This window comes from Acipenser ruthenus, chromosome 10 (genome assembly GCF_902713425.1).
Source record: "Acipenser ruthenus chromosome 10, fAciRut3.2 maternal haplotype, whole genome shotgun sequence".
Taxonomy (NCBI): domain Eukaryota; kingdom Metazoa; phylum Chordata; class Actinopteri; order Acipenseriformes; family Acipenseridae; genus Acipenser; species Acipenser ruthenus.
This window is the reverse complement of record NC_081198.1, coordinates 42666947-42690953: the sequence shown is the minus strand read 5'-3', so window position 1 is coordinate 42690953 and position 24007 is coordinate 42666947. Positions and strand designations below refer to the sequence as shown.

General features: G+C 36.4%; 1 protein-coding gene across 4 annotated transcripts; it reads left to right on the top strand.

The window, feature by feature from the left end:
- The first annotated feature begins 2546 nt into the window (after positions 1–2546).
- tank (TRAF family member-associated NFKB activator) lies at positions 2547–17856 on the top strand. Of its 4 annotated transcripts, XM_034005560.3 has the most exons (10): positions 2548–2761; positions 3496–3567; positions 4827–4968; positions 5346–5457; positions 5863–5981; positions 10731–10807; positions 10923–11041; positions 11269–11708; positions 13020–13072; positions 16783–16880. In XM_034005560.3, the coding sequence occupies exons 3-9, from the start codon at positions 4870–4872 to the stop codon at positions 13053–13055; spliced, it is 1002 nt and encodes a 333-aa protein (XP_033861451.1). In that variant the 5' UTR covers positions 2548–2761; positions 3496–3567; positions 4827–4869; the 3' UTR covers positions 13056–13072; positions 16783–16880. The 4 variants fall into 4 exon arrangements, with proteins under 4 accessions (XP_033861440.1, XP_033861451.1, XP_058888298.1 ...); XM_034005549.3 differs by lacking the exon at positions 13020–13072 and having other exon boundaries at positions 2547–2761; positions 11272–11708; positions 16783–17856; XM_059032315.1 differs by lacking the exon at positions 13020–13072 and having other exon boundaries at positions 2550–2761; positions 3511–3567; positions 16783–17856.
- The last annotated feature ends 6151 nt before the right edge of the window (positions 17857–24007 follow it).

Genomic DNA, 24007 nt, shown 5'->3' with positions numbered 1-24007 from the left:
TGGGTTCTTGAGGGTGAGGAAGTTCCAGATGGTCACACATCGCCACATCCTCCAATCTGTCAGCCCGGGTGATTGGTTTACAACAGTGGACTTGAAGGACATTTATTTTCATGTTCCTATCCACCCAGCGTACAGGAAATATCTCCGCTTCGCCTTTATGGGGAGCGTATTTGAGTTTTCCTGCATTCCTACTTAAGGTGATTACGGCTTTCCACTTGAACCGATCAGTGCCTATGGCAGGCATATCCCAGAAGTATTGGTTGGTGGTTGTCTTCTCTTTCAGGGAACCAGGGTTACGGTAAGTAAGCTAATGTTTTCTCCACTATCCAACGCCCTATATACTATATATAGTAAGTCATCGTGCGCCATCTAGTGGAAACTTCTGAAAAAACACACATTATACCAGTATTTATTTGCAAAAATAACAGTTAATTTTATCAGGGGTTTCTATCTGGGGGGTCATGGTCTCACCACAAAAAAAACTGCCAGTGAATCTCATGGCAGATTGTAAACCAGCTGCACAGAGAAGGAATGACATTACATTTCCCATTTACACCCTGCATCTGAGGGTTACCAGTTCACCCAACACCAATGACAATGAGCTGCCCACCACCTCCTTGTGTAATCGAAATACAGAAACACAATGCATCTTTAAATCCCACCCCTGCCTCTCAGCAAAGTGGGGACCGCACTTGAATGATATTAGTGGTTCTTATTGCAGTTACTCATATTGCACATTTATTTTTTGTTTCTTGTTTTGTAGGCTAGATCAGCAAAAGTGCCTTTATAGAAATAAGTGCAGCACCACACATGCAACACAGGTTATTGATTAAAAAGGAAACTTGACCCAAAGTGGCAGATCCACCAGCTCAGAGCAGAGGGTGGCTGTTGAGCGATGGGAGTTCATTACACTCCCTTGGCATCCTCCCTCTACTCTTTCACCTTTGAGCCATGTTAATATTGGATAGCCTAAAACACATGTCTGTCAGTCTGTAACTAAGGGTGTGATAGTATGATAGTATGCTATGTATGTACATACCCCAATGGAAATGTATAATTTCTAGAAATTTCTCAAAAACAAATAATTATAGGAAAAATTATTTTGTAGCAAAAGTTTTGCTTTTGTGGATTAGGAAAAAAGTTACAAAAAATAGATTTCTACAACTATTTATTTCAGCAATTTATTTGCAAAAGCTCCAAAATTGCTAATTCAAAAGTATTCATACCCCAACAAGGACAATTAAATTAATAGCTAGTTGAGGCACCTTTAGCTTTTTTCTTCTTGCAGTGTTATTGAGCGCAATATGTGTGATCTTTCATAAGTCAGGAGCTATCTGTATTAGATGAGCTATGGCAGTTTTCAACCATAATTTTTTTGATTGAAGTTATTGACCTTTTCAAACCAACACCCTTCATTCACATTAAAATAATTGTAATTAAACTTAATTGTAATTAAATCACATTAAAATAATTGTAACTATTCTTTCAATTTTAATACATAGCATAAAAATAAATATGTGAAGCATATCTTTTGCCTCACATCGCACTGTCAAGAATATATTCACAAAATTATTTTTTTTTGTCTTCAAAGAAACTGCATGATATTTTATTACTTGGTTCAAAAATCAAACTGAATGGATGAAACGATTTGCTTTCTTATGAGTGTCAATCTACATAATATACATGAATGATAGCTAGGTGGAGCTTTTTAAAAAAAAAAAATTACTGCAAATATAACCTTGGTAGCTCACTGTAAATGTCACTAACCAAATTACTGTAAATGAGGACATAAACAAATGTGGGTGGAGAAACCGAAAGATAATCCATCTGTCCTGTTTTGAAAAGCAGGTTTTGCAAAAACTGTAAAAAAAAAAAAAAGAGCTAGTTTTTTTTTAAAAGAATGAAATCATGAAAGTACCCACTCCCACACACACCCTAGAAAATAGTGGGGATTACAAATTACTGTCACAAAAATGAATATACACCCACTGAGTGACACAAATGCTGAAGTAAATCCTCACCCATCCCCAGAGGTGACTAATCTTTAACTCCCAACAATGTCCTAACATTGCCCAAGTTGGAACTTGACTGATGCACCATTGCCACAAGATTATACTATTCTGGGGATAGCGTGCTGTGTGTGTTCATCGATCCACATAAACGTCACACTTAGATTGCTTATCAAATGTGATTAATCAGTTCATTGCTAATACTTCTTCAATACAAACTGTTGATGCATGTCATGATTCTGATAGCTCTACTTTAGAATGTGCAACAATGGCGCGGCACGGGGGTGTACAGTATGTTAGTGATATAAGTTGTTAAACAGGTGCCGCCTGTTTCTTCTCCAGCAAAGTATACACGTGTAAACTGACCCTGACATTTTGTATTGAAGAGATGTGGATTTTGAGATTATGAGACTAATAAAAAGAGTATTCTACCTCTCCACTTTGAAGCACAACACATTTCTCCAGAAGCTCGTACGACCTATTTCATCGCATCAACCACGCGCAGGTTGATTGGCTATTTCTGCAAAGCGGAAGTCTTTGGCTTGGGGATTCCCCGTGGGAAGTTCCCAGTACATATTATTACAACATTGTTAATGTTAGTACATAGTGAGCGAAGTGTACGGTTTCCTCTTTTTCGACTGTGTATAACGTTAAAATAATAAAAAGATATTTAGATATTTAGGGTCAGACACTGTACGGTGTGCGTCTTTTAGGGGGGTTTGCGGTGTAAGGGACCCCAAAGGATAAAGTTCGTAAGTATTGAAACGTTACCTTCTTTGCAGTTGCTTTAAATTAATAAAATTGCGTCAGCCTCGTAACAAACTGAAACTAATTAATACTATTTACTGTAGTGTGTAGTTGTTCTCCTTTTCTGTAATTAAAAAAAAAAACATGAATGCTCTTAACAATAGTCGTTAACGTGCACTTTATCGCGTTGTCTTGAAATAATGTACAGTACCTTTTTTATAGCAGGCCTACTGTACTTGAATCCGCTGTGTACGGTACGCTATGGATTTATATATTTTTAAATACATGCTCATACATTGTATGTATTTAGAATTGAAAAATATGAGTGTATAAATGCCTAATCTTGGTAAAGGTTTGTACTTTTTTTTCTCAGTTCATACAACCAATATGAACAATGAAATAATTTATAAAATAACCTGCAATCAATATTTCTTCAAAATGTAATAAATATACTCGGTTTTTTTTTCCCCCCACTTACTAAAACTTTGCAATATTATCTTGAATTTGAATGATCATATTTAAATTGTATTATTTCCCGAATATTTCAATGCAAACGTTATTAAAAGAAAAATATTAGTCTAAAAGGCTTTCCTCCTTTTTTGAAAGGAAAACAAAACAGTAAATTCTTGTTAATTTTATGATGTTTATTTGTTTATTTAAAAAAATAATAGTACCCATTCTGTATTTCTGTTTAGAAAACAAAATGATGCAGTCTTTTCTCTTCTTTCATTTTAACCAGATGTATTTTGGTTAGGTGTGGTTTAAAGAAATAAAAGGACAAGATCGTAAATCCTAAAACTTTCCATGAGACGTAAGTACAGCAGACTTATTGCAAAGAACACTACAGAAAGTGTCGCTAATATATATTATTATGTCATTGCAATTAATGAAATATACTGCAGAACAACATAACTGCTGTAAAATTGTAAGCTGACAATGTGAAAAAATAAAATGCTAACAACTCTTTATAGAGACTGTACAAACTTAGTAATTGGGATGTATTAACTATACACAGGAAAATGTACAGGATATTATTAAAATTATACTTAGTATTAACACAGCTCTGGTTAACAAGTAAAACCTACTTGTGTCTGCGATTTTAAATGAATGTATTTTTTTTTTGTACATTCTGGTTTTTTTTTAAGGCCGATTGTGCTAAAACTGGAAGCAGTTTAACCCTGTATAAGATGTTAGATCTTACTAGATCTTATCAGTATCCCTTAAATTCCAATCTATTTAATCACAAGTGGAAGCTGAATGGCAACAATTGTACACATTTCCCAGGTTATACAGAACATAGGATTAGAAGATCACAGACAAAAGCACGCTTCCTTCTGATGAATGATCTTTTAAAGAAAATGACTGGATTGTATGTGTACTCCAGGTGCTACTGAATACGTCAGCTTTGTTATAGCCTCTTCAATGGACAGGCAAGACCATATGTCCCTTCAAATTAGTGAAAATGTCAGATTTTATAGTTTTGCCTGTTGTTCTTCCTTTATTAGAGCTATACATTTAGTACAGTCTGTCATCACTGTATTAATTACATGTATTATCATAGAGCTGTATAGCTTTCTTATTGTGAAAATGTCAGTTTTAGTGTTTTTAGTTTTTTTAATGACAATGTATTACTGTATATTACAGAAAACAAAACAGTGTAGCAACGTGTTTAATTTAATGCAGTAAAAAGCATTGTCAACCAATGACAATACTTTTTTGGTACTCAAACTGAAAGATGAGGAATACCATCAAGGGTCTTACTGAGTAATAACACATTGACAGCACTGCCACTCCACTCTCTTCTGAAAGCTTTTTTTTAGAATCAAAATCCATAACAGGCTTGGGGTTTTTTCAACACTCGTTCCTGCAATTCATTTCCAAGTATATTTCAAACATTTAGTCAGTTTCCAACTCTGTATTTTACTTGTGAGAAACCGAGCAAATTCATGTCTATCAAGAGCCCTCTTTGGGGTATTTTGTTTCTGTTTACGTTCTGCAGCATTTAAAAGTCCTCAAAATGTTTGAACTTTTAATAAAAACACTGCTAACTATTATTTCATGTTGTGCTAGGTCTCTAGGTGGAAGTGTTAGTGATGGTACTAAAGAGTGAATTATGGAGAGAAAAATGGGGGACCAGCTCAACAAAGCGTATGAAGCCTATCGTCAAGCGTGCATTGAAAAAGAAAGTGCTAAGAAGGAACTTCTACAAAAGGTATGTGTTTTTGTTTTAAAAGTTTTTTTTTTATAGCATATAATTGTACAGTAAAAAAAATTAAACAGTACAGTCTATTTAAAATATTTCATTTTTGACAGGATGTGTATTTAAAATCTCTGATCTGCAACAACATTTTAACTGAGTAAGATCACGTCTGATCAGAACATGTTGTTGAACATGTATATGTAGATGAGTATATGAATTAAAGGGTCTGCCACTTTGCCATGTTGCCCCTTTCGGCCCTCCCACCAAGTCCCTGCTCTGCTCTTCCTAAATCATGGAGTAGTACAAAAGGTTTGGTGGCTCTACAGTATCCCTTATCCCCTTGAATGCTGTCTACAGTCCATTTATATGCAAACACTTACTATCTACAGACGGAAGCTTATGAACACCATATCAATGAGCTGAAGCTGCAAATAGAGGAGCAAAGCAAACTCATTGCAGAACTTAGAGCCCAACAGAGTTCTGCAGGAAGTTCCTCCAGAGGTAATTGAAAAGGTGTCGCTGCTTTATTGGTTGGTAATTAAACTAAAATGATTACTGAGAGGGGATTTGTTGAAAAGATTTAAATGGCTCATGTGTCCCTTTCAGCTTAGGCATAATTTAGGCATTCATAACCACAAAATAATAGGTCTGATGACTAGTTAATCCAGTCCTTATGTTGCTATTTTTACATAGGACAACAAACAAATATTATGATATACAATATGAAACAGTTAATATTTTGTTTGGCTTTATTTAGTTTAATAGAACTATAGAGTTTGGCAAGTCATGAATATCCAGTTATTTAGAATTAATATAAAAATATATTCAGTTTTGTGAAGGTGTTCAAATATTCAAAAGTTAATAGAACATTATAGAGTTATTATACAGCTTACATGTTTTTTTCAGGCAATGTGAAAGGCTCAGAGAATATTCTTGAAGGCAAGGAGACTGTCCTGCAGACGCACAGAAAAAATGAATCCCAGTCCTTATTACCTCATGGTCAACTCAGGGAGAACCTGGCAATGGTAATCTATTTTATTTATTTATTGGTCTGCAAAAAAAACATATATATATATATATATATATATATATATATATATATATATATATATATATATGTGTGTGTGTATATATATATACAACTGAAAATGACTAAAAAAAAAGTTTGTACATCTACTGATGAACACACCTTTGATATTTTATGATAGAATTATAATACTGTAGCTTTAAAATGCAGTTCATGCTTGACAATGGTTTGCTTGTAGGCTTTGTTTAGCTGGTCTACATTTCTCTCTAAAACCAATGCGCAATGTTGTTTGTTTATTTCATGGAACAGTAGTGTTCAAAAAAAAAAGAATAAGCAAAAGCAATTAGTTACAATACGAGATACACAATTGAGGCACTTTGGAAATTAGTTAAAGGGATTCAGGCGCAACAGCCATCAGATTGTTTTAGGTGACCTTGGATCCCACAAATTAAAATGTTTTTTTTTTATGTTTTTCCTTTTTTTTTACCATAATACAGCAATAGTGGTAATAATACATGTGTTCAATAGATGGCGCTGTAGGATAAATCTTTTTTTTTTTTAGTCAAATGAATAAAAAAAAAAAAAAAACATGCATTTCCACTCATTTCATACTATGATTTTACTTTAATTTAGGGATCTGTTGTAAGTGGTTATAAAAATAAATATGTTATCTATAATAATCTAAAATATAACATTTCTATAACATGCTATTGCAAGATGATAGTAATGATTTTTTTTAGAATTCAGTATTATTTCTGTTCAGAATGTTCAACTGTAAATGGCAAAATTAATAACGTGTTTATAGATTATAACTACTTGCTGTACAACAGATTCCTAAACTACAGTATCACAGATGATTTTCATGGTTAAATAAGCAGTTTTTAGATTTCAGCCACATATAAAATACTGTATATGTTTTACTTCAAATTTAAAGTTTTGAGAATGGACTGCTATACTCATGGCTGTGGAGAGTGGAGACGGAATGCATACAGAGATACCGGAGGCAGTTATATAATTTAATCTACAGTTGCAGATAACAACATAATACATACTGATCATTTTTGCATTTCTGTATACTAGTACTTTTGGAGGGACTAATTTATTTAAAAAGTAAAATATTTCTGCTGTAAGACACAGCTGTATTATTTCATTTGATTTAACTGAGCTAGCATAATTTATTTGTAGTGAGTAAGTTGAAACTTTTATTAACAGGTTGCTTTTAAAGTTCCTAAAATTCAATTACCATTTCTCACATTGTATTAATTGGTTTCAGTATGTAAAGATTTTATTTGAAAGGTGATAATTAAGTAACACAAATTAAGCGTTTCTGGGCAGAGGTATTTGAATCCTCAATCCTTCATTTAACCTTGGTATCAAATTCATAAAAAGACAAATCTAAATATAAATAGCTATGGGGGTCACTTACACATATATCAGACACATTTGTGGTTTGCAGAAAGAACATGTAGCATGTATTGAACATTTGTACAGATGGCTGAAAATATAGTATACACACACACACACACCAACGGTGTATACACGGTGCCGCACTTTACGTGGTGCATGCAGTGCCCATGGTACTCGGTGCGCACGGTGCTCAGTATGCACGGTGCACACGGTGCTCGGTGCTGATTGCTACAGCGCTAGTGCATGAACGCACGGTACACGGTGCACGTAGTGCTCACAGTGCTCGGTGCACATGGTGTTCGGTGCCCTCCACTACAGCGCTAGTGCATGAACGCACGGCGGCACACAATATAATCAGTACTTGAGCGCACGTTGCATCCAGTGCAAGCGGTGTTCGGTGTACAGCCGATGCAGAGCACCAAACTGATGTCGGTCAAGTCGGGGTTCCACCCATGTATGGCCTGCAAGCAAAGATCCTGCATGAGGATAAGCATACCCTCTGTGCGCGGTGCTTGGGCGTCCAACATGCCACCTTGGCTCTCAAGAGAGAGGTGGCCTGCAGTATCTGTGTGGCTTTTCAGCCCCGGTTAAGGGAGAACAGGTTGGAGAGGGCCACAAGGGCGAGTTCCGCATCCTCTGTGGCCGGACTGTCGGTGGCTCTCGGAGCCCCAGAGCCCCTCCTCCATGAACTGTCCCAGGACCCCCTGCTGGACATCCCCGACGCGCAGGCCCCCCATAGTTGCTCCCCATCCCCGCAGACGAGAAGGGTAAAGTGTTCGAAGCAGGCTAGGGACATTATGGACCTGAAAGCCCAGATGACTCAGGTCCTGGAGCTTTTGTCGAAACAGGTACCGTTGCAGTGGAGGCACAGGTAACTCGCCTGGCAAACACGGCGAGTGTACTGACGGCCTATATGGACAGTGTACTGTCCCCATGGCTGACGGTGTCTCATGTGCTCGGCAGCCCTACGCTGGTGGAGGACGACTTCTCACCTGCGGGAGAGTGTACATGTGGGAGTGGTTTTCAACCGCCAAGTGGTGACGACAGATGCCTCCAGCTTGGGTTGGGGGGCTGTCTGGGAAGCAGAGGAGTCCGCGGATCCTGGTCAGACCGCAGGACGTCCCTGCATATAAACATGCTGGAGCTGCAGGCGGTCTCCTTTGCTCTCTGCCATTTCCTCCCAGTGCTAAGACGTACACATGTGTTGGTCCAGATAGACAGTGGCGTATGTCAACCACCAGAGTGGCCTGTGGTCCCCCGGGTTGCATCGCATTGCCTTCAGGCTTTTGATGTGGGCTCAGAGGAACTTACTGTCCCTGCGGGCGACGCACATTCCCAGAGCAGTGAACTGGGCAGTGGACCTCCTCTCAGGGAAGGGTCCCCTTCCGTCAGAGTGGCGACTCCACCCTCAGCTAGTGGAGCACATTTGGGAAAAATTCGGGAGGGCACAGGTCGATCTCTTCGCCTCGGCAGAGACGACACACTGCCCCCTGTGGTACTCCCTGGACCGCTTAGGCGGTCCACTCGGCGTCAATGCCCTAGCGCACGAATGGCCCAAAGCATTTTTGTACACTTTCCCGCCTATACCACTGCTGCCGGCCTTTCTCGAAAAGGTCCGGTTAGAGGAGGTGTCAGTTCTCCTTGATATTGTATTGGAGGCTCTCACGAAGGCCCAGTTCGAGCCCATATGCTCCATAGAGTTGAAGTACCTGTCCATGAAGACAGCCTTCACCTCCGCAAAGCAGGTCAGTGGACTGCAGGCGCTGTCGGTGCACAGCTCCTGCATGCGTATTTGGGACAATGGCAGCAGGGTGTCACTGCGCACCAACCCTGCTTTCTCCCCAAGGTGATCACAGCCTTCCACATTAATCAGTCTGTGGAACTGGAGTCCTTCCATCCACCCCCGTTTTCTTTAACGGAGGATGAGAGATTGACTTTCCTCTGCCCAGTGCGGGCATTGAGATACTACTTGGATAGGACAAGAACGCTGCGTCTGCGTCAGTCTGACCAGCTCCTTGTCTGTCGCATTGGATTGCGGACACGGTCTCAGCTGTGTATGATGGTGCCGGCTTGCCCCCACCTGCCACACTCCACTAGAGGGTTAGCCACATCTTGGGCCCTCTTCAGAGGGGCCTCAATGTCCGATATTTGTAATGCGGCTAGTTGGGCTACGCCACATACTTTCTCCAGGTTCTGCCGCCTTAATGTGGTAGACCCTGCCCTGCCTTCATTATGCACAAGGGTACTTGAGGGTGCAAGCACACACCGCTAACCTCTGAGTTATGCAGTGCTGATGCGTCCCTCATATGCTGCCGTTCCTTCTCCCTTGCAATGGCTGTGGTATACTATCCCATAGTCATGTTGGTGGTCGTCTTTGAATTAAAAGGGAACATTAGGTTACCTACCGTAACCCTGGATCCCTGAAAGAGAAGATGATCACCAACCACGAGGTCGCATCAGTCGCCCTCACGGTTTCAACGGTTTTAATCCCTCGGTGGGTGGGACCGAGTGTGTCGTCCCAGGAAGGGGCCTATCGGCAGCTCTGGTATAAAGAGCTCAGTAATACCTACCAAATGGGCAGGGATATCCCATAGTCATGTTGGTGGTCATCCTCTGTGGAACCTGACTGGTAAAAACAAAAATGAATGACACTAGGGTACATTTTAAAGATCTAAACAGTGGCAGATCTTTATAAATTTGCTGTTTAGCTCCATAAAATACCTCTCAGAGAGTGGTATACATATTGTCAGATTAGTATCTTTTCAGCCGTCTGTACAAATGTTCAATACATGCTACAGTACATGTTCTTTCTGCAAACCACAAATGTGTCTGATATATGCATAACTCTAATTGTTGAGAGTTAACATGGAGTTCAAGGTCTCACACTTTACCATCTGCTTTTAGATTGATTTTTTATATATTTTTTTTTAAGATGGAAAAGATGACAATATCATGGTTTATGATTTTGTTAAGAAAGCGTTCCGAGGTTTTAAGCACTGTAAGCTAATGGGTGGTTTAAATGCATAAAACCATAGTAACATAGTAATTTACAAGTCTGTTAAAATATAGACATGTTAATTGCTACTAACACCACATAAAATGGTGCAATAAGTTTTGTGCAGTTATTTCTTCACAATGTATAAGGATCAGGCCTGCATTATGTAAAACCTGTTATTATGTTATTGGTGGAAAATTATTTCCAGTATACATAATCTTAATGAGAAGCACAGAGTATGCACAAATTCACAAGATAAGTAGATAGATAACAATTTAAAATGTTACATTGTTAAGAAGCCTTTGAGTGTCTTTTTAAAATATATACATTTTCTCCATGTTAAAGGCACATATGAATATTGCTGAATCAGCACCGAGGAAAAGTGTTCCTTATCCAGGATCTGGAATAGCTATTGATGAAAGGTATGATAACTTATTCAATGTGTTCCCACCATCTGAGACAAACAAACATTTTAGGAGTCTAAAAAAATAAAAATGCATTTTTAATTATTTTTCTTATTAATCCAAAATTTTCCAGGAAAGAAGTCGTTGAGGCTTTCAATGAGATCCGTGGTACATTACAGATCATTCGGAATACAACAAGAAAACAGAAGGATCACCTGAATAAGTTGAGGATAAAAAACGAGGCAGCAAATGGTAACAATGCAGTTGAATTGTTATTATTCCATAAAATCTAATTTTAAAAGAATTAAAATTTCAGACAAAATGTGAATTATTGTTAAAATTGTAAGCTAGAAAGTGGGATTTATGCAACCTTGTTGTATTTTAATATTTCATCATTTCTGCATTTAACTTGTCATATATGATTATATGATTAAGTTTTTCATAACTGTAAACTAACAAACTACCTTTTTATTCTTCAGAAGGTCAGTTTTCCATGCCTATACAATGCACTGATGTCACAGTTGAACAAGGGCCCCTCAAACCAACAAAAAAGACTAACGCCATTAAAGAAATAAGCTCTGCTTCTATAACATCTCGAGGAGTTAGCCCAGAAGATGAAGATTGCTTGGAGTCCATTTCTAATCTTAGTGTGAAGTTTCCACCTACAGACACGGAATATGACTTTTTAAATAGTGCACCAGAAAAACCAGTAGCTCTTGCAACTGGAAGAACTTTCACAGCTTTTACAAAGGACAGCGATGAAGTTACCCAGCCTGAACATGCTCCCAACTGTAGAAGAATTGACTGGGAACCACTGGCTCCTGGTTCAGATATTAACCCCTCGAACATGGCAAAGCCTCCTGCTTCTTCTACTACTTTAGATACTTTTCCACCTGAGGTTGTACGAGGACCACAACAGGTAAGCTGTTGAAATTGTCACATAATTAGCTGAAATTAAAATTCAGGCAGCAATGTGATTTTCATCACCTTTTATTAACATGGCTTTTTTTTGAATGATTGAATGATGAATGATTCTTTGTTTTCTATTACAAGAAACGTTTCTGCCATTGAAATTCTTGTACATTGCCTGCCATCATTATAGAGAAAATTGAACAATTGAGAATGACATGATGGTACTCCACTGGCTTGTGTTATTCACGTTAAAGGTATGCCCTTTGGTTAGCATTACTGGAAGGTTAGGACCAAGGCTGAATACAAGCGCCAATGCAGGCATGCTTCGGCTTTGCTTTGTCCAGAGAACTTTCCTAAATCAGCAGTATCTTTAATTACAGTGCAGAATGCCTTTAAAGCATTTATCATGAATTCATATATGGGGCTGGCGCAATCAATTTACTGTACCACCGGGAACCTAGCTTTAGATTTAATGTTTTGCTTTGAAACATTTTGTATCATTACGTTTATGTTGATTATCAACCATAACAAAAAAGGCACCCGTCTTGTGATGATCAGTGGTAGAATATTGTAATAGTTTCTTTCAAAGTTACTCAGGCCTAATTTTCATGTTTCTCAAATCAGGAATGTTTAGATTTTGTTGCTTGGACCGTGTACATAAAATGTCTTGCAACCGTCACTCACAAGTTGATTGAGAATTTAACAGTAAAAGGTCCTCTGAGTTGCCTTGTGTTGCCTCTCAAGTTCTGAGAACTATAGCCTGTGGACAAGTCTACTTCCAGGCTGAGTCATGGCCGAGTGTGGAGTGTGGTTTAGTATAATTTGTAATCAGTTTCCACATTTTAAAAAGCTTTGAAAAATATTACTAAATAATACTTTTTAAAAATGTACTTGATAATTTTTGTTTTAAGTAGTCCACAAATAAATAGACATACAACTGGGAGTACAGTAGTTTAGAGTCTCTTTTTAATAAATAAATAACAATATACATTTATGTGCAAGTAAGATAATGCATTTTGGAGTAATATGTTTGAGACCTATTTTAAAAAAACTGAAGATACAAGTAGGTAATTAAAGCATAGGGGATCATAAACAGTTGTGCCTTTTATTTACATAGTCTTGCATAACTATCATATTATCACAGCTGCAGTGGTAAGAGTGAACTAAATTACATAGTTTTTTTTTTTTTGTATAACTAGTTGAAGTCCTGTGGAGCTGTGAAACACACATTATATTATATTACTTGTTACTTGTTCCTTTCTTCTCTATTCTCTCTCTTGATTGTTCTTTTACTAGTTCTGTGTCTGTTTTTCAGTAGCTGGCAACCTGCTTTGTACCAAGCCAATTGCATTAAAATAAATGAAACAGCTGGTATGTGATTACAATTTTACAGCAAAGTACACTGCTTAAAAAATCATTTAAAAAAAAGAATTGGTGTTGAGCTGTCACACAGCATGGGGCAGAGGCTTAGATAATTGACATTTTTTTCAGATAATAATGTGTTGAAGACTCATCTCTTATGAAAAGATAATGGGTCACATCAAAAGCAGTCGTTGTTATGCAGTGACAAATGTATATGCTATATATAAATTACATGTAAACAAGCTCATGAAGAATGCAAGGGAACTATTTCAGTAATGGAATTCAAGTACTGTTGGTTTATAAGGAAGGATACTTCAATAACAGTATTTTTTTAGATTTCAAATAGATTTTGTTTTTCTAATAGTGATCCATGTTTTTATTTATTTATTTATTTATTTTTTAAATTATTTTTATGACATTGAGAATTCCACATCAGCACTGGTTTTAGCTGGTTTGGTCATTTTCGTTATAACATTTGGTTATAACGAAAATGATTAAATCAGAATATCAGAAATATCATAAAGCAGGAAAGTGCTTAAAAGAAACAAACAAAAAACTACAAAAAATGGAGGAATAAATGTACGGCTGGAAAATGTAGAATTGTTTCTGTAATGTATTAATTATGAATAATCTGTGTTTTCGGTTGAATTTAATGAGTTTGTGAAAAAGAAGGACATTGCTTCCATTATGACTCTTGACTGTAACTTGACATGCATACATGTAGTTGATTCTGAGAGCTCTGTTGAGGTGATACAAATTAAACAACCAGAAGAATGCATTAGTTGGGTTAAGTAAAGAAATAAAAAACAGAGAGTTAAATGTATTACAGGCATAAAAATGGAAACATCTTCCCCCTAAGGTGGACTATGTAGGGATTTTAAACAGTGTCTATATTTAAGAGTTCTCTAAAACATGGGCCAGTTTAAAGCAGGCAGTAAGGGATGAAATGTGCTTCATTTGTTGTTTTTTTTTGCAACACTGAGTTGGTAGCGCTGTAAAAAGAAAGCCACAATGATCAGCTCTCGAGGTGTAATGCAACACATCACTATCTGCTTCCAATGACAGCTGGATTCCAGCATAGTCTAACAATGTTTTAAACATTGGCCATGCAATGCTGTAGACAAAGGTGTCAGAGACATACAGTACTGTAGCTAACAAATTTAGTGTATTCAGCCTGCTGGTACAGTAATATTTTATGTAGTGCCCAAAAACAATTGCATGTAGTAAATTACAGTGCTTCCTTGTTCATGATTTGAAATTTGGTTAGTTTACAGTTGGTCAATGTTCATATGAGGTGTCAACATAAGGGCTAGATAGCAGTTGTTTCATAAAATGCAGTTAATTCAAAGTCCTTTGATTCTCATAAAAAAATAATAATAATAAAGTACATCCAATAGTTGTCTGTGTGCATTTTTAAAGTATTTGAATTTCTAAAAATGATCTCTTAAAAAAAAAAGAAAGTTTGAAATAAAAATATGAAGAACAAAAAATATTGTGTGCTTTATAACATTTTCAGTAGTTGACCTTAAAAAAGTTATTTGTATTTTAATACATTGTCTGTGCTGATTGTTTCTAAAAAAGAAAAATAATCTTTGGGAATAGGGGCCCTGTCTGTACTGAGGTGCAAGAATGGTGTTTGTTATGTTGTAATATAAGGCAATAAAACATGGTGTAGTGTTTTTTTTTTAAAAAAAAACAACAGAACCTGCAGTTCATATGTACATATTCACACATATTCACATGATTGTATTGGATTTATCTGTAGGATTTAAAATATATATATATATATATATATATATATATATATATACAGTACTGTGCAAAAGTTTTAGGCAGGTGTGAAAAAATGCTGTAAAGTAAGAATGCTTTCAAAAATAGGCATGTTAATAGATTATATTTATCAATTAACTAAATGCAAAGTGAGTGAACAGAAGAAAAATCTAAATCAAATCCATATTTGGTGTGACCACCCTTCAAAACAGCATCAATTCTCCTAGTTACACTTGCGCAAAGTCAGGGATTTTGTAGGCATATAGTCAGGTGTATGATTAAACAATTATACCAAACAGGTGCTAATGATCATCAATTCAATATGTAGGTTGAAACACAATCATTAACTGAAACAGAAACAGCTGTGTAGGAGGAATAAAACTGGGTGAGGAACAGCCAAACTCAGCTAACAAGGTGAGGTTGCTGAAGACAGTTTACTGTCAAAAGTCATACACCATGGCAAGACTGAGCACAGCAATAAGACACAAGGTAGTTATACTGCATCAGCAAGGTCTCTCCCAGGCAGAAATTTCAAGGCAGACAGGGGTTTCCAGATGTGCTGTCCAGGCTCTTTTGAAGAAGCACAAAGAAACGGGCAACATTGAGCACCGTAGACGCAGTGGTCGGCCAAGGAAACTTACTGCAGCAGATGAAAGACACATCATGCTTACTTCCCTTCGCAATCAGAAGATGTCCAGCAGTGCCATCAGCTCAGAAATGGCAGAAAACAGTGGGACCCTGGCACACCCATCTACTGTCCGGAGAAGTCTGGTCAGAAGTGGCCTTCATGGAAGACTTGCGGCCAAAAAGCCATACCTCCGACATGGAAACAAGGCCAAGCGACTCAACTATGTACGAAAACACAGGAATTGGGGTGCAGAAAAATGGCAGCAGGTGCTCTGGACTGATGAGTCAAAATTTGAAATATTTGGCTGTAGCAGAAGGCAGTTTGTTTGCCAAAGGGCTGGACAGCGGTACACGAATGAGTGTCTGCAGGCAACAGTGAAGCATGGTGGAGGTTCCTTGCAAGTTTGGGGCTGCATTTCTGCAAATGGAGTTGGGGATTTGGTCAGAATTAATGGTCTCCTCAATGCTGAGAAGTACAGGCAGATACTTATCCATCATGCAATACCATCAGGGAGGCATCTGATTGGCCCCAAATTTATTCTGCAGCATGACAACGACCCCAAACATACAGCGAAAGTCATTAAAAACTATCTTCAGCGTAAAGAAGAACAAGGAGTCCTGGAAGTGATGGTATGGCCCCCACAGAGCCCTGATCTCAACATCATCGAGTCTGTCTGGGATTACATGAAGAGAGAGAAGCAACTGAGGCTGCCTAAATCCACAGAAGAACTGTAGTTAGTTCTCCAAGATGTTTGGGCCAACCTACCTACCGAGTTCCTTCAAAAACTGTGCAAGTGTACCTAGAAGAATTGATGCTGTTTTGAAGGCAAAGGGTGGTCACACCAAATATTGATTTGATGTAGATTTTTCTTCTGTTCACTCACTTTGCATTTTGTTAATTGATAAATATAAACTATTAACATGTCTATTTTTGAAAGCATTCTTACTTTACAGCATTTTTTCACACCTGCCTAAAACTTTTGCACAGTACTGTATATATATATATATATATATATATATAGAGAGAGAGAGAGAGAGAGAGAGAGAGAGAGAGAGAGAGAGAGAGAGAGAAATACAGATTAAATACAAATGATCATGTTTGTATGTATGTGTACATATGAACTGCAGGTTCTGTTTTCAACATCCACTGGTTAATTACGAAGATATAAACCTTATGTTATAGTCATACTGCAAAACCTTCCATTGATCAAATGAGCCAGGCATAAAAATCAATTTTATCAATTGATAAAAAGCCTGAAATAAAAATAATGTATCTATATTATACAATTTAAACCTGTGTTTTTTCTTTTCTTTTTATGTAGCCCTTCTGGAGCCCGCACAACAGTGAAGACTGTGCTGATCCTGAGCAAAATGCAAACCCCAGTAGATGTGAGTTCTGCCAAGCCATGCTCCCAGCAGGAATCGCATCCAACCGGGATGAATTTCTTAGGCATCTTAATTCACACTTTAAAGATCCAGCTAGCAATGGGTTCTAATATGTAAACATTTTCATGCTGGGATATCGGTTTTTGCTGTTGTTTTTTTATTTTTTTGGAGCTACAGCAAAATTACACTTTATGCAGTTAAGCTGTAAAAGTTGTTTTTGTTTTATGTCTGTATTTAATAGCGTTTTCTTAAAATTTTAAACTGTTAAGTATCATTTAGGTTGCTTTAAAGCAAAATATCTCTAAGTTGGATGTTGATGTTTTGGTCTAATTGTGACTATGGGGTTTTACGCTCCCATTCAATCAAACCAGCACTCCACTGCATTTGTGAAAGTATCAAAAAATATGCTGTAACTATAAGCCCTTCATTTTAATTATATACCACACCTCTCAAAAGTTAGATTAAATGCCACTATAGAAAATGCATGTGCTATATTCTTTGATTGAATCAACCCTTTAGGCAATTTTTGCTTTAAAAAAAAACTATTTTATATTTTTCTTTAAAAGGAATGCTGTGTAATAAAGCTATGCTTTAATGAATCCAGCATTGTATGACTAGCATACTTCAGAGTGATCTGTATAAAACCATTGTTGCTTTAAGCTGTATATTACTTCTTAATTCTGCCTGCTTAAAAGTGAATGGAGTTATCACTGCTTTGTATTATACAGAAATGATCTGTTCATGAAGTTACATAAAACGGTAAAGCATTACATTGTATTACATTAAATAGTTTCTCTTGGTGTGAGGAGGCAGATAAAGTTACTTTCATTTACAAATATACAATGTGTATATGTATTAGATTGTTTAAAACCACATATTAGCATTTGACTTGAGATCAGCAAGTGTGTAATTTATAAATTCAGGCATACTGTATTTTGTTTTGTCTATGTACTGTAAGCATGTGTGTAATTTCCCTTAGTCTCCCAAGGACAATTAAATGGTAAAACATCTCAATTGTATTATGTCCTGGTTAAAAAAAAAAATGTTATAATTTATAACTGCAATTTCTTGTATATATAGAGAGATACATTGAATATTTCTTGGTCCATTAGAGATCTCACAAAGGTTATGGACTACATTTTTACATATATACAGTATATGTAGCGTTCCTGGTTCCCGCAGGCAGGTGCATTACACATGGCGAGGCAATCCACACACAGGCAGAGGGCGGGTGCAAACCTGGGCCCTCTGGCACTAAAGCATAGTGACGATACCGCTGTACAAAAGAGCCGGTTGAATATACAGACTTTGTGTCGTGTCGCACAACACACCGAGGCTTCCCTATATTTGACGTCTATGGACGTCCTGTCGGGCCTTATTGCATATTTTTGTGTGACTGTTCAAAATAAGAAGCAATGATTTAGTGCATTTCATGTTTGAGCATTTTGTCCATCGCTGCCATTTGATTAAAGGGTATGTTTATTAACAGCATGGCAAACAAATTGAATAATATTCACAAACTTGCAAGATGATGTGCTATAAAAAGGATAATTTATTTTAACAGAGCATCATGCAGAGAAGACCTTGCAGTCCCTCTAACATGGTTATGTAACACTTGTGCTATGTCGATGAGCCAGTGTGAAGATTGCTAACTGGTTATTTTATTATTTCAGCTTTGTGTTTTATGCAACCTTCAGGGTATAGTGACTTCTAGACTTGTTTCTGTACTGAAAGCTGTAAACACATTGTGCAGTGAATATTTAGATTTTATATTGAAATTATTAGAACTTTCTCAGGAACTCGTATTTTGTATAGTATTTAGAATTAAAGCGATTTATTTTGTTAAATACTGTACTGTAAAACACGCTGCTCCTTGGTTTACACTTTACTTAATTGATATTTAACCCTTTTTTATAGAACCCTGTTGAAAGTCTAAAATGAATGGTTCTTTGTAGAAAAAGTGAGTTAATTATAATCTTTTTATGAGAAAAAAAGCATGTTAAAATTAAAGAATTAGAAATAAGAACAGTTAGTTTGATTACTATTAATAACATAACAGGGGGTTTGATTACCCCATTACCTGTTTTAATACCTAATAAAAATTATTTAGTTAATTTCTTAAATAATAACCTATAAAACCTGTACTAGAATTTCGTTACAGAACCTAAACCTAGGGTGGGCACACCTTGTCCAAATCTTTGCTCTATGTTTGGATCCAAAATGTTGACCCCCGGGGTACTTTATTTAGTAACCCCATTGCTGGATCACTACAGTAGTCATGTGTCTCAAATGAAAGAAAACCACAAAAACATAAACAAAAAAATAAATAAAAAGAACACAAATTAAAAAAAAAAAATTAAAATGGCAAAACCCCCCAAAAAATAAAGTTAAAAAAATGGAAAGGTGTCTGAGGGCATCGCGCGACACCCAAGATCGGTAATTTATAGGGAACCATAAGGCTACCGTTCCCCAATTTGTCATGCATGAAATATTGAAATATTGAATTTCCCCGGTCAACGCCGAGTACTTCAGTATATATATAGAACTGCTTTAATATTATATTTGTTATTATTAGTAGTAATTTTCAAATAACAAACATTGGGCTCTGTAAGATATCGGATAGCCTATAGCAGACAGAGAAACGAAATCAGAATATCGAAATATCAGAATTAAGGTTAGAACAGGTAGTCGGGGACTCTGTCCTGAGAGAAGATACGTGAGGCAGTTGGGTAGGCATTTATTTATTAATTTGTGTGAAAAAAGCTTATGCACATTTCATAACTGCAATATAGGAAACAATTATGGTCGATGTTGATGGAGGTAGGCTATCCGAATCCAAAATGTATCTTCGAATTAAATTACCCGTCGTTTGTTACACACATAGCACAATGTTACATAAATAAAGTTAGGTATAGGAGTCTTTTTTTAAAGAGATGTCTACAGCGGATTTTTTTTAAAAAAAAAGCATTGCAGAATAAAATAAAACAGACCAACAGACCAAATAGACCTTTATGAAAAAAAAAAGAAAATAAATACAGTAGCCTGATCTGATATATTGCAATCAGAGTTATGAATTCCTTGGGGATCACACATGTCTTAAGCTTGACACGTAAAACAGACTTATTTTAACTGTGAAATCAGACAAATAGAGCTTAATGGCTGAGGAAACCTCAGATAGATAGTCTTTGTTGTCGTTATATATTTGACTTTTATATACAGACTATCAGATTATGTGATTTATTTAAGACTAGCACTGTAACAAATTAAACATACATTTAAGCAAATGTGTAGGCTACTAAGCAATACTGAATGTAACAGCTTTTAACTAAATAACACAGGGTACCGGTAAAGGTTTTCACATTTGAATAGGCTACTAAATTTCGAAATAGGCTAGGCAACATAAAAACATTATGCTTATGATACTATTAAAGAATTAAAGGTGATGTGTGAAACTGGACGAACGGGTGTCAATTGCCGGTTTTATTATTTAAAAATATACACATGCTATGTTGAAGCGTCGTTATTGTTGAAAAATAATGTTTTCTTTTTGTCAAACAATTCATCAGCTTAACAATTTGGGTGTCCTAATACTGTGGAAGAGTCGTAATGCCATGCACAGCCTGTAGCTTTTTCTCTCTAGAGTCTTCGACAGCTGCTTGTAGATAATTATACTGTCATTGCTCATTATTTGGAATGGAAAAGCTATACTGACACTTACCAAGACTTGTTTTTCTCATGCATGCATTATATGAATTTCTTTAGTAGTTAATCAACTAATGCGAGAAATAACTCTCGGAAAAATGTAACTCTGGATAGTACAGCTTTCCCGCGCTATAGCTATATATGTGTTTCTATAGAAGCCATCGTGTTGTTTTTGCGGTTTTGCTCAGCAGCAGGTACATTGGGAAATTCACTTGAAAAAAACGAGAAAAAAAAAGGAATAAGGATTGAAGCAGCAGGCTGATTACGAGGTGTCAAAATTGCCAGGAGCAAAAAGGTGATAGCAATCAGGGGTGAGAAGAGTGCGGCATTCGTGCGGGGCAACTAATTATCCATCTCATTTGTGGTGAGCAGCATTTGAGGCAGCGCTCGCCTGCTGAACGGTGACAGATTGGCGCGGAGGAGAGGGGAGGTGTTAAAACAATGGAGCCCGACTCACAATCATTACTGCATGCTAATCAGCCACGCTTGCCTATAGACTACAGCATTTCACTTCACAGTAGAATTAGGAAAGTGGCCGAGAAACCCAAAGAACAGATAGCCTTAGAAACTGGCGAGACAGGAATACTCGATTTCAGGGGGTTGTATAAATACACGGCGTTTTGTAAAGGGCATATTCTTATTCATTGGTAATCTGGCATGTGCAATTAACCCACTCTAGGTCAGTGTCTGACATTTGAGGAAGATCAGCCTCCAGGGTTGCTGGAAATAGGAGAGCAGCAGCACCCCTGGCTTTGCATGGCTTCCATCATATACAGGGGTTACAGTTTTGTTCAATGGCTTTTAGCACCCCCACTATAAAAATTGTTCCAGTGCCTCTGTCAGCCTCCGAAGCCTAAGATATTGGACAGTGGATATAACCTAATAGCAGACAAAGAAACAAAACTAAGATCATAACTATGGTTTAGATAGTCGGGGGCATTATCCAGAAAGAAGATCTGTGAGGCAGTTGGGTAGGAATTGTTTTGTGGACACTGTAAGAATTAAAAAAATAAATAAATAAATTGAGTGGGATTTGTATTTGTGCTCCAAATAGTAAAATGTTGTGGGCTGAAAGTAACCTTTTTATTTTGTGATTGCATTTCATCCATTAATGCAACACAGCACAGCACATGGTTTCTTCTTTCTAATAAACATATTGCTTATTGTTATTTAATTGTACACATTGTAGTGTTTGAACAGCCATACTAATTTCACTGATTTTCTAATCATCCACCCTCCACCCATGTTCTATCCATTATTGAAATGCACAATTTGAATGTCAGCTCACAACTGCCTCATCCTTGCCAGTCATGAGAACTGAAGATCAACAGGTGCTCTCTGCTCCCAGTCAAGAAGAACTGAAGCAATGGAGGTTACCTCCACCAGGGAGTACAGACCGATGCAGTTCTCCCTGTGGGCTCACAATCCTGGGTAGGAAGTAACAGGTAATGAATAAAAGAACACACAATGTTCTGTAACACTTTCAACTTTTGACAAAGCCATATACTGCACTTCAAATGCAGTGATATTTGTTTCATTTGCATTAAAGTATGGCATTTTCCATTTAACATAAGTGGTGGCTAAGCCCATTGATGTACTGTAGCTGTTCCAGTAGGGTCCTTAGGCATTCTATATAGAACAAAAAAATGTCATAGTGTTTTTATGAAACACCCATTTTGTTTCTTTCTACTAGTAAATTGAATTGTAGTGGGTCCTGTATTAAAATGGTTCTAAATAGCTTCATATTTGGAATCTCTATGCATAAAAAATATAACACCCACTTTGGGTTCTATTGAACCAAATGGTTTTGTTTAGAACCTGTTATATTGTATAATTTTGTTTACTAAGAATGTAGAAAGCTAGAAGGAACATGTGGTTCTATATAAAATAAATATTGATTGATTGATTGATATAGAAGGCCAAAGCCTTGTACAGTGTACAATATGGTCAAAGTGTTGAAAAGGGGTTCAAATATGTAAAGGTATGTAGTGGTTTAATAATGGTAAATTAGATTAAGAAGTACAGTACAAATGATAACATGTAAATTCATTCAATAAAACAAGTTTGGGATTATACACTTTCAGACATATTCTCTGCTTTAAAATTCAAGTGTGGATTATACATTCTATATTATAACAAATACTACTTATAATAATAATAATAATAATAATAATAATAATAATAATAATAATAATAATAATAATAATAATAATAATACAAAATAAAAAGCCACTCTTAAATAACAATTCCTGTGCTTTCTACAAATAACTTTTTTCTTGGGTATCAATATTTGGTTTTGGTTCTACACTATCAGAACCATTATTTTATCTTGAACTACAGTTAATAGGTTGAGGCTGAATTGAATTGTTTTATACGTTGTTCATTTTAAGAAAATGAAGGGTTTTAGTTTTAAATAAACAGCATGGTTTGAAATACCGGTATTAAAGTGAACAGGTACATACCACATCTCCATTCATTACGCAGATAAAAATACTACTTTTGAATTATTTGCTAACACAGTAGTCTGGTGGAATTGCTGCCCAGTGATGGTTACGCAGGTAGTAAATGTTATTGGGTCAACTGAGTTGTAAATATATGTGCTTTATATTTATTTATCTGTGTGTCTAACCAGTAGTATGAAACTAAACACTTTTATTAAATAAATGGTTAAAATGACGGGGCAATGCCACTGTATTTTAATGCGATTTTATGTAATGTAATTTGTAGAGAAGCAAAATAAATAAAATAATAATGAAATGCACCACAGTTTTATGTATAGATTTTGTATATGGGTATAAGGTTACGATTATGTTTTAAGATCAATTACACTTAATTGGTAAATCGTATTTCATCTCTGCAATATAGCCATGCATATTAAAATATGCATTTAAATGCACACAGTGACCATATTTTTTTTAAATACATTTTTCCATTTTCAGAGAGAAAATGAAGAAGCCTTTTTCCAAATAGCTATCACGGCAGATTTTGTGTTAAAAGTGTAATTTTAATTCACCATGAGGGTCTATCAGATGTTCTGGAGTTTAGCAAAACTCGCTTTTCATATGGGACAACTGCCAAGTGCTGAGATATCCAGCAAGCATTTTTATATAGCGATGAGAGCCAAGGCAGCATCTGCCCGTGTATGCTAATTGGCAATTAATAGAATAATGCTCTGAAAAATAATCTAACACGAAAAATAGTATACCTGAGTGTTGACCTTAATAATACAGAATTAATTTAGTCTAAATGTACAATATTCATTTGTTTTGCTAAATATTGTCTTAAATATTTACTCCACAACTAACAAAACTACACTATTCACTATTAATTTGGATTGTAGTTTGATCACTTTAATCATTAATAATATGTGTAACGATTTCCAATCTTCTAATTTTGCAAGAGAATCTTGGTGATTTAAGGCTGGTTTCACAGACCCTGATTAGCCCTAATCTTGGATTA